Consider the following 11,414-nt stretch of genomic DNA (forward strand, 5'->3'; position numbering starts at 1 on the left):
CTGTTGTGCATATGGTCATTGTGAGCTGGAACTGACTCAGTGGCACCTAACAACAACAACAATGACTATTGAAAGAAGTCCTGGTGGCGTGGTGGGTTAAGTAGTGGGCTGGTAACTGCAAGGTCAGCAGTTGAACTCCATCAGTTTCACTGCAGGAGAAAGAGGAGGCTTTTGCTTCTGTAGGTATTTACAACCTCAGAGACCCTAAGGTTGCTATAAGTCAGAACTGGTGAGTGGAAATAACATTTAATATCATCTTTGGAGTAATGTCTTTTCAAGCCTTTTGTTAATTAAAAAAAAAAAATCAGGCTTTTTTCTTCTTGTTTTGCAGTTGTAAGAGCCTTTTATATTCAGAATGATATACCCTTCACAGATACATGATTTGCAATATTTTTTCCCATTCTTTGAATTGTCTTTACATCTTCTTGGTGGTGTCTTCTGATGTTTAGAAATCTAATTTGGATCAAGTATAATTTATTAATTTTCCCCTTTTGTTTCTTGTGCTTTTTGGAGTCACATCATCATCACCTTGGGTTCATAAAGATTTATACCTATATTATCATCTAAAGTTTTCTATTTTTAGGTACTATATTTTGTTCTTTGATCCATGTTAAGTTGATTTTCTTTTTTTTTTTTTGCATGTGGAAATCTGGTTCTTTTAGTTCCATTTGTTGAGAGACTATTTTCTTTTTGAACATTCCTAATATTCTGGCACGCTTGTCAAAAATCAATGAGACTATTTCTAGACTTCCCATTCTTTTCTACTGTTTTTATTGTTTTCGACGTTTGTCTTATGCCAAAATCACACTGTTTTAATTACTGTACCTTTGAAATAAGTTTTGAAATTGGGATGTGTAGGTCTTCCAACTTGCTCTTTTTCAAGATTGTTTTCACTATTCACAGTCCCTTAAAATTCCATGTGAATTGTCTTTTTCATTACTACAAAAAAAGACCTATTGTGGTGCTTTAGGATCAGCAATGGACTTCAAGTCACAAGGTCGGTAGTTTAAACCCACCAGCTGCTCCTCAGAAATCCTATAAAGGGTTGCCATGGCTCAAAGGCACTTAACAAGCATTGAATCTTTAAATCACTTAAGGGAATATTGCCATTTTAAGACTATTTAGTCTTCCAATCCATAAGACCATAATGTATTTCCATTTATTTGTATTTTCTTTCATTTATTCCCATAGTGTTTTGAAGTTTCCAAAGCATATAAATAAGTCTTGGCACTGCATTGGTGCTATTTTTCATTTGATAAAAACACAGTAATAGTTGACATCTACCTGCCACCACAAAAACTATTAATTCAAGGTAATTTACAGTTTCAACAAGAGATCATGCTGTGCTCCTTCAGTAATGTCATATATTTGCAAAGCTGGTTTTCTGTAGTTGCTGTGATAAGAAGCAAGTGTCATGTGAAAATCAATACAGAAAACAAACTGAGGGTGGCAGTATCCTAATGATTCCCAGGTTTGAAAGATAGTGCAGTGCTAAAGGTGACCATACCCCATCATTAGGTAATTCTGGTTAATTAAGAATCATTTTCTTTTCTAATTCAATCTATGTGAATTTCTAGCAGCCATTAAGTTGTTAGGCAATAAACACCTATAAAGTTGTTTAGACCTAAATACTAAATAAATTTTATTGGCCTAGAAGTGCTGTGAAAAAATGGAAAACACTATGGGTTCAGTGAACAGAAAATGTTTTCAAATCTCTGAGTTAGTCACTCATTAATTGATACGAATGTCATGAATTAAAAAAGAAATTTAATGAAAACTTTCTGCATGGATCTCTACAAGTCCTTAATTCTTACCTAGATAAGTGGTCTATCATCACTTGCTCAGTAACAGTCTGCTTTTTCTTCTCTGTAGCCACAATTTCCTGAGACAAGAAAATTTCATTTGTCATAAAGCAGAAGAATAAAATTATACTTAACACAGGAGTCCTAAAACACAAACATTCTTAATTTCCATCTTGAATATACATGATTTTATTTTATATATAAAAATATTACAATACTTTATAGTAGTATTATTTAATCTATTGAACATAGTTGGTTTCCAAAAAGATAGTGATAAGACTTCACCTCTTATACTTCGAACACGTTTTCAGAAAGGACCAATCCCTGAAGAAGGACACCATGAAGACCCTCAATTACAAAGATTGACACAGTGGTGGCAACAATGGGTTGTATGACTCAGGATCAGGCAGTGTTTCATACTGTTGTGAAGAGGGTCATTATGAGTCAAAACTGACTCAATGGCACCTAACAGCAGCTACAACAGTCAAGTGTTTAATTGTGCTGGCCAGGGACTGCAGTTCATCAACAGAAGATGCTAAAGTTGAATTTAAACAGTTTAGCCCTACATCAAAATTAGATAATGTAGGGTTAAAAAAGAAAGAAAGATATCACCCATCATTAAAACAATGCATTCCTTTTTATATGGGTTCTAGTCTGGTGCTCTAGGTTAAGGACTGGAATGCTAACTGTAGGGTTGGTGGTTCAAACCCACCAGCATTTCCTGGAAACACTACTCAAGATTGCTATGAGTTAGATGGCATTTAAAAATAATGACAATCCTTTTTATACATATATGCCACTGCTGTTGTTAACTGCCATCAAGTCAGTTCCTATTCTTAGTGACCATGTATAGTTTCCTAGGAATGTCTGGTGTATTTGACCTGCTGACCTTGCAATTAGGAGTCCAGTGCTTATTGTATAGCACCACACCAGGACCTTACATATATGTCATTAGTAATGTTGTTGTTGTCAGGTGCCATCGAGTCAGAACCGACTCACAGCGACCCCATGCACAGCAGAACGAAACAATGTCCAATCCTGGGCCAACCTCACTACTGCTGCCACACTTGAGTCCATCAATGATGCCACCTGGCCAATCCATCTCATTAGAGGTCTTCCTCTTTTTCTCTGACCCTCCACCTTACCCAGCATGACATCCTTCTCCAGCGACTGTTTCCTCCAGACAATATGCCCAAAGTATGAGAGACGAAGCTTAGCCATCCTGGCCTCCAAGGAGCACTCTGGCTGCGCTTCTTCCAAAACACATCTATTGGTTCTTTTGACAGTCCATGGCACTTTCAGTATTCTCCTCCAACACCACAACTCAAAGGCATCAATTCTTCTACGGTCTTCCTTATTCACTGTCCAGCTTTTGCATCCATATGAGGCTATTGAAAATACCATGGCCTGGGTCAGGCGCACCTTAGTCCTCAAGCTGACATCTCTGCTCTTCAATACTTTAAAAAGTTCCTGTGCAGCAGAATTTTCTCAATTACTAGTCTAATTAAACTGTTTTCCCACTATTTGAGTATGTGTGTGCACAGGGCAGTGAATTATTTATCTTCTAGCCATAGTGTCACCAAACAACTTTTTGCTGATGTGTTTTGATAAAAGAAGGAGGGGGCAGATGCTGATAGGATTATATAATCCAGTTGTAATTATTAACAGAGTTAACTGTAATTGTAAAAACTTGGAAATCTGATATAGATATAAAATGACACATCTCAGAAGCAGAATATGGGGGAATCTCACTACCATCAAGAAGAAAGAGGCAGGAGTGGAGCTCATCCTTTGGACCCCAAGCTACTGTTACATTGAACCTCCTTGGCCCAGGGACAGAAAGCTGTGACGCCAGAAGAGAAGCAACAACAGAACCAAAAGCCAGAGTACCGGATAGAGCCTTGGGCTTCCCAGCACATAAAGGAAGTAAAGTTAAGTGCCTCTAGGCAGGAAGCTCACTGATGGAGTGGGGTGCCTCTACGCACTCAATTGGGAAGTTAGATTTGCTGACCCACAGAGCTAGAGCAGAGCATTTTTGGGGCCAAGGCTTATAGCACAATAAATGTCCTTTGGGCATTTATCAGCAGTGTAAAAGGAGGTTTGTAACATTGCCTGAGTAGGGAAGTGAGCAAGAAGCTGCTCAACTGAGGGGTTGAAGACCAAAGAGGCCTGCCTGTAGACACGGCTGGGAAGAGGATGTCCTAACCAAAGAACTATCCTGAACATTTCTGATATTACATTGTAACCTGTTAACTTCCCTAATAAACTTCATAACTAGGAGTATGGTTTGTTAGTTCTTTGTGGCCATTGCAATGAATGATTGAACGCTGCTGAGCAAAAGGTGCTGTGAGAAGGATTGTTGTTGTTGTTAAAGTGCAGTTCAGTCGGCTCTGACTCATAGCAACCCTGTATAGGGTTCAAACTGATTTTGCAGTCCAGTGCATTAACCCGCAGCTGCCACACAGGATGGTTGGTGTTAAATTGGATTAAAAAAGGTAGAAGGCTGGAGGCATGTCTGACCTCAGCCCATAGGACTCAGCCCTGGTTTAGGCTGCTGATGATGGTGACTTTCTCCTCCCCACTTTGTAAAGTAAGAGGTCAGACACTGCCTTTATGCTTTTTTTTGGCACTTTCTAACTCATTCAAATGCATTAAAAATGGTGTTCACAATGGAATGTTATGCTACCTTGAAGAATAGCAAGGAAACTGCAAACCACCACATAACATGGATGATCCTTGAGGACATTATGCTGAGTAAAATTAATCAGTCACAAAAGGACAAATATTGCATAAGACCATTATTGTAAAAGTTTATGAAACGATACCCATACTAAAAGGAAAAAAAAAAAATTATTTGCTGGTTATGGGGGGGGTGCGGGGGTAGAAGGAAGGGAGAGTAGAGCACAGAGTAGGGGATAGACATCATAGTTTGGGTGTTGGGGAGGGCAATACACAAGAGGGAGGGGTGGAAAAACAAGGTAGATGGGGAAATACTGAGGCAGGTTTATATGGTCTAAATGGGACAGTGGCAAATAATGACGTATGCTCAACCTTGGAAAAATGGGGCTGTGTGATACAGGAATCAAGTCATAATATGAAGAGGGGAAATAATGTTAGATGCTTGACTGTCTTATGACTATTGGTTTCCCTTGTATACTATTGTAAAATAGACACTTAAGTGGGATAGAAAGGAATATTGGGAAACATGATTACTGAAAACTTGTAAGCCAGTCTTCAACCTATAACTGACTGGAATACCTAAAACAGGTTCTAGAACTTGTTCAGTGAAATAGGCTTCTTGCAGAGCCTTTTCAGCCTATAAGACCTTAGGTGGAATCCTGAGCCCCCATCCAGAACCTTCTGAAGTGGGACATTCCCACTTGAAAGGACAAGCAGATCAGCCTGGAACAGCTAGAGCAACAGAAGATACTTCTTGGAAGAAAGATCAGCAGGAAAAAATCCAAAACTAAAATGGCAGTCTAATTGGCTATTACAAGAACAAGCAAGCTGTTTGCCTGGGAGCCATCAAGCAAGCAATCAAGTCCCTTCAGGACAAACCCCTCTCCAAGACTGAAACTCAAAGGGAACACACAAGCAGGAATGTAAGATTGCTGGTGACCATGTTGGTCTACTGACGAGTGAAAGATAGGGAAAGGCAGCAATGAAGAAATAGGCTGAGTTCAACCACATTCCATAGACTCTCATTGACCTGGAGATGAGAGAGAGAAGAGGAATTGCTGGTTGGTCCGAAGTGTGGTGAGACCTGGGGACTCCTGAGCCCATGGACAAGGACATAACCATGGAGGGTTGGAGCTTAGAGTGAAGCATCCAGCTGATATGAAGTGAGGGAGATGCACAAGAATGCCCTACTTGCAGATAGTACCCATTTGACCTAGCCTCAAGGGCTTGTTAATCAGAACTCAACTAGAGGAAGATTTAAAAAAAACAATTTTTGATAAAGGAAACAAGTGTAAATTGCTACAATTTGATGAACTTGACTTATACATATCTTCACACCAAGTATCAATCCTATCCCCTCTGTATAGAGGGTAGACAGGGATGGGCAAATTAGACATTGGCTACCTAAAACTAGGGGGCAAAAAAGGCATGAAGTGACTAGCTTACAAGTTTTTAAGAAGGAGTTTAGTTTAAGAGTGTGCGGGGGAAGGTTGTTGTTGTTTTTAGGTGCCATGGAGTTGGTACCAACTCATAGCAACCCCATGTACAACAGAATGAAACACTGCTTGGTCCTGGGCCAACCTCACAATTGTTGCCACGCTTGAGTCCACTGTTGCTGCCACTTTGCCAATCCATCTTGTTGGAGGTCTTCCTCTCTTTCTATGACCCTCCACTTTACCAAATATGATATCCTTCTCCAGAGTCTGGTCCCTCCTGATAATATGTTTGAAGTATGAGAGATGAAGGTTGGCCATCCTGGCCTCCAAGGAGCACTCTGGCTGCACTTCTTCTTCTTCTTCTTCTTCTTTTTTCTCTTAAGTTTTATTGGGAATTATGTGATAGTTTACATGGGAGAACATTAGTTTTACATTCATCCTATCATATATTGTTTCATTACCATGGATACAATCCCCTCCACACATCACCAGCCAGCAAAAGGGTACATCCTGAAAGCCTGTTCTCCCTTTCCCCCCTCCCCCTGGTCATCAGCACACTGGCCCTCTCCCTCCCTGGGTCCAGAGTCCCCAGCTGCTCCATTTCTCCATGTCGTCCTCTCTGCCTCCATCTTGGGGATCACTGCTTCTCTGGGTAGGGTCCTGCTCTCTGCTCTTCTCCCTTGATGGTCCCAGGGATTTCCGCTCCTAGCCTGCAAAGTTAATCACTCCCCTCCTTGCCACAAAATGTCTACTTCTACATTTACAACCCTCACAATCAGTCCTGGTAACAATTATTCACCATTGTATCAAAAGAGACCTATCCTCATTTCCTTTCATGAGTCCTGAGATACTACTCAGTGGAGATTCTACCTTCCTCCACACCCCCTGGATCTAGGTTTCTTCTTGAAAGCTTGTAAGCCAGTCACTTCTTGCCTTTGTAGCGCCCCCCCCCCCCCCCCCATTTTGGATAGCCAATGTCCCAGTTGCCCATCCCTGTCTCACTCTGTGTAAGGGGGGAGGGGAGTGGGAATGATCCTTGCCATAAAGATTTGTTCCCTCTTTTGAGCTACTGCATCCATAGGTGTAGGTCAAGTTCATCAAATTGTATCAGATTACTCTTTTTCTCCTCTTCTTTCTTCTGGTTGAGCTCTGATCATCCAGTAATTGAAGCCAGGTCAAGTGGGTATTATCTGCAAGTGTGGGTGCTCTTATGGATATGCCCTCTCTTCTTATCAGCTGGACACTTCACTCTCCACTCCAGTCCTCCATGGCTATGTCACTGACTCTGGGCCCAAGAGTCCCCAGGTCTTGCCACACTGCTGCTGCCTGCACTTCTTGCAACACAGATCTGCTGGTTCTTTTGATAGCTCCAGTCACTTTCAAGATTCTCCTCCAACACCATAACTCAAAAGCATCAGTTCTTCGACAGTCTTCCTTATTCACTGTCCAGCTTTCATATGCATATGAGGTTATTAAAAATACCATGGCTTGGGTCAGGAGCACCTTAGTCCTCCAGCTGACATCTTTGATCTTCAACACTTTGAGAGGTCTTGTGCAGCAGATTTGCCTAATGCAATATAATATGTCCTTTGATTTCTTGACTGCTGCTTCCATGAGTGTTGACAGTTGATTCAAGAAGAATGAAGTCCTTGACAAATTCAATCTTTTCTCCATTGGTGAGAATGTTGTTTGTTGGGCCAGTGGTGAGGATTTGTGTTTTCTTGACATTGAGATGAAATCCATACCGAAGGCTGTGCTCTTTGATCTTCATCAGTAAACTGTGGAATAGTTCATTTTACAGTCCAGAAACAGAGGACCTTAGGACCACCAAAGGAGAAGAGCATGAGCAGAATGTGCAACCCTATCCAGAGAAGCAGCAACACCAAAAATGGAGACAGAGATGAGGACATGGAGAGAGAGAGAGCAACTGAGGACTCTAGACTCATGGAAAGAGAAAGACTGAGTGCTGGCAGCCAGGAGGCAGACTTTCAGAATGTGCCTGTTGGTTGTTTAAATTATTATATATCCAGGAGTGTTTTTCTGTACATCCTTTCCCCCACCACACCAAAAGAGAAACAAAAAACCACAGAGGGAGTAGAAACAAATACTGTTGAATGATGATGCATGGAGGAGATTGTAATCATTGCAATGAAACGATGGTGTAAAACCTATGTTCTCCCATATAAACTATCACTCAATTCACAATAAAATCTTAAGAAAAAGAAAATGGTATTTATCCTACAGCACCATGCCTGGATCATTGGCCAGTAGACTCCAACTTCATACAGCTTTGTTTGCTTAGTCAGGACCGTACTGCTGTAATGATCTGTTTGTATCAGAATTGGTCTAAGTGATACTCATCAAATCTAATCTGATTTTGTATAAGACATGTAGCTAATATTAGCAGTCTAAGGAGCCCTTGTGGCAGAGTGGTTAAAATGTTCAGCTGCTAAGCAAAAGGTTAGTGGTTCAAACTCACCAGTATGTCCATTGGTAAAAGATGTGACAGTGTGATGCTGTAAGATTACAGCCTAGGAAACCAAATGGGGCAGTTCTTCTTGGTCTTACAGGGCTGTTATAAATCAGAAACAACTCAAAGATAATGGTTTCATTGGGATCTAGAGGTTTTTTGTTTGTTGTTTTCCTTTTCCTGAAGAAAAGTAAGTTTATTCCTAGCCTATTCCTTAACTGGTAAGAATTTTACCAGTTTGACTTCTAATAAAATAACAAGGTCACTTTGGGGTGGGGTGGGGAGGGAAGCAGAGTGGGTGAAGGGGCAATATCAAATCAACTCACTAGTGTGAATAGTGGCCAATTAACATTTTTCACAGTTTAAGCAAAATATTTTATAAACTCTTAATGGCCCAAGATGATGGTGGTAGTGGTGGTGGTGGTGTGCCGTGGAGTCAGCTACAGCTCATAGTGACCCTGCATAAGGTTTCTGAGGCTGTAAACATTTACAGGAGCAGAAAGCCTCATCTTTCTCCCACAGACTGGCTGGTAGTTTCGAACTGCTAACCTTGAGGTTAGCAGCCCGACTTGTAACCACTACACTACCAAAGCTTCTTGATTCAAGATAATATTTCCTCATAAAATATATCTATCACATCGCAGTCATTTATTTTAAAAAATTGGGACTCATTTTTCACAAAGATGGATATTCACCTATATCTTAATTAAATTCTTGAAATTATTTATTAGATTATAATCTGTAAAATCTTGGAGGACAAATTATCTAAATAACTTATCAAATAATTAGGTAAAACATGCTGATAACTTACTGCATTCGATTTTCTTACACTCCGCAGTGCATAAGGGTTGTTTACATACTCTTGCTGTAAAAGGGCTTTTCTATCCAGAGTTGTAATATCATCTTCAATGGCTTCTTCACCTTGTCCACCCTATAGATAAAAACAATAAATTAATCATTATATACATATTTAAGGAGCTCTGGTAGTGTAGTGGTTATGAATCGGGTTGCGAACCTCAAGGTCAGCAGTTCAAAACTACCAGCAGTTCCGCAGGAGAAAGATGAGGTTTTCTGCTCCTGTAAAGATTTACAAGTCTTGGAAACCCTGTACAGGGTCACTATGAGTCGGAACTGACTCCACGGCACATAACCGCCATGAATATACTTGGTTGAGTCTTTGTGTAGCACTATAGAATAAGCACTGGATTGATAGCCACAAGGTTCAAACCCACCAGGGTTTGGAAACCCTACACAGGTCCATTATGAGTTAGAATTAACTTGACAGCAATTATCAACAACAAATATATTTGGTTTTCCTAAAGAAGAATTTACTCAAATAAGGACCAAAAAGATGTTGACCATTATGAGGGAGCTTCAAAAAGTTAATGAAAAATGGAATAAAAAGATAATGAAATTTTCCATTAACTTTTTGAAACCCCCTCATAGATATCAACTTAAATAAAAGAAATTGATAGCTATGTTTGTTGCTGTTGTTTTTAAGTGCCATCGAGTCAGTTCTGACCTGTAGCAACCCTGTATAGGTTTTCCAAGGAGCAGCTGGTGAGCTTGACCACATGCCTTGTGGTTTAAACTGACCTTGTAGTCCAGAGCACTAACCCACAGTGCCACACCAGAACTCCTAAATAGCTATCTTTAAGTATAGGTAAAGCTCTACATAATGTTGAGGTTGAAGAATTTTTCAGAAACATTTTATTTTGTCCCAACTTGTTTTTAACCCTTTAGACAAGGGAAAGACAGTGATTTCTTCATTTGGTATCTCAAATCAATTCTAGATAGTTACTTCATGGGGTTTTAAAAAAATAGCTGTTGTATAACTGTTGTTGTTGTTAACTGTCATCAAGTAGGTTCCAACCCATAACAACCCTGTATAGGTTTTCTGAGGAGCAGCTGGTGGTTTTGAAGTGCCAACCTTACAGTCCAGTGATTATCCTACAGTGCCACACTAGGAATTTATGGGGGGGGGGGCGGTTTCCCTATAGAGAATCTAAGTAAATGCAATCACCAAGCTTCCCTGAAAATACATTATTTTTATAGAAAGTAACTGAACTATATCTAAGTACTCACTTCTTTATGGCCAGAAGTATCATAAACTATGTTTCTAAGCCTTTTTTCCATAAATTAAGATTCACTTTTCCTGTGTGTTTATAAAAGGTGTTAACTTTGTAAGTTCACTTTGTTCTTCTATTTATTATTGGTGGATTTATACCTAATATTAAATAGGAGTCCATAGGTAGTACAAATGGTTAAGAGTGTGGCTACTAATAATAAGACTCCCTGGAAGAAAGGTTTGACAATTTATATCTGAAAATGGATCATAGCAACTGAAACCCTATCAGCACAGTACTACTCTGATACACATGTATTTGCAATGAGTCAGAATCAACTTAACAGTAACTGGGGTTAATATTAAATAAAATTACAACAATTTTAGCAGCTGATGTTTAAAAAACTTGCAAAATAAATCAGAAAATACACCTAGAATAACGACAGTTTTACAATAAAACAGGGGCACCATAAAGTCAGAAATCATTTTTAAACTCTAAAATTTAGACAAATAGAGTGCAAGACAGTTAAATCAAAACAATAAAAAATATTTTACTTCCATTTTTCCATGAACTTTTGAAGCCCTTTCATACACAAACACATACCAATACATATATATTGAGCTCTGATAGCGTAGTGGCTACGGATCGGGCTGTGAACCACAAGGTCAGCAGTTCCAAATGACCAGCTACTCCGTGGGAGAAAGATGAGGCTTTCTGCTCCCGTAAAGATTTACAGCCTCGGAAACTCTGTGCAGGGTTGCTATGGGTAGTAATCGACTCGACAGCACTTAACAACAGCTATATATATATCAATAAGTTCCCAACAATGCCATTAAATTGATTCCAACTCATAGCATCCCTGTCCCTATCTAGGTTTTCCAAGGGTGGCTGGTGAACTTCAACCTTTGACCTTGCAGATCAATCCGACCTTGTGATCCAGCACATTACATTAACCTGCAGC

At 39.8% G+C, this 11,414-nt stretch overlaps 1 protein-coding gene across 1 annotated transcript in view; it reads right to left on the reverse strand.

The window, feature by feature from the left end:
- CAPS2 (calcyphosine 2) overlaps positions 1-11,414 on the reverse strand; it is an 80,294-nt gene that overhangs the window by 46,894 nt on the left and 21,986 nt on the right. Inside the window, 2 exon segments of the mRNA XM_006878179.1 lie at positions 1,815-1,882; positions 9,199-9,318. Of these exon segments, the coding sequence (XP_006878241.1) occupies positions 1,815-1,882; positions 9,199-9,318 (188 nt within the window).

This window comes from Chrysochloris asiatica, unplaced genomic scaffold (genome assembly GCF_000296735.1).
Source record: "Chrysochloris asiatica unplaced genomic scaffold, ChrAsi1.0 scaffold00170, whole genome shotgun sequence".
NCBI lineage: Eukaryota > Metazoa > Chordata > Mammalia > Afrosoricida > Chrysochloridae > Chrysochloris > Chrysochloris asiatica.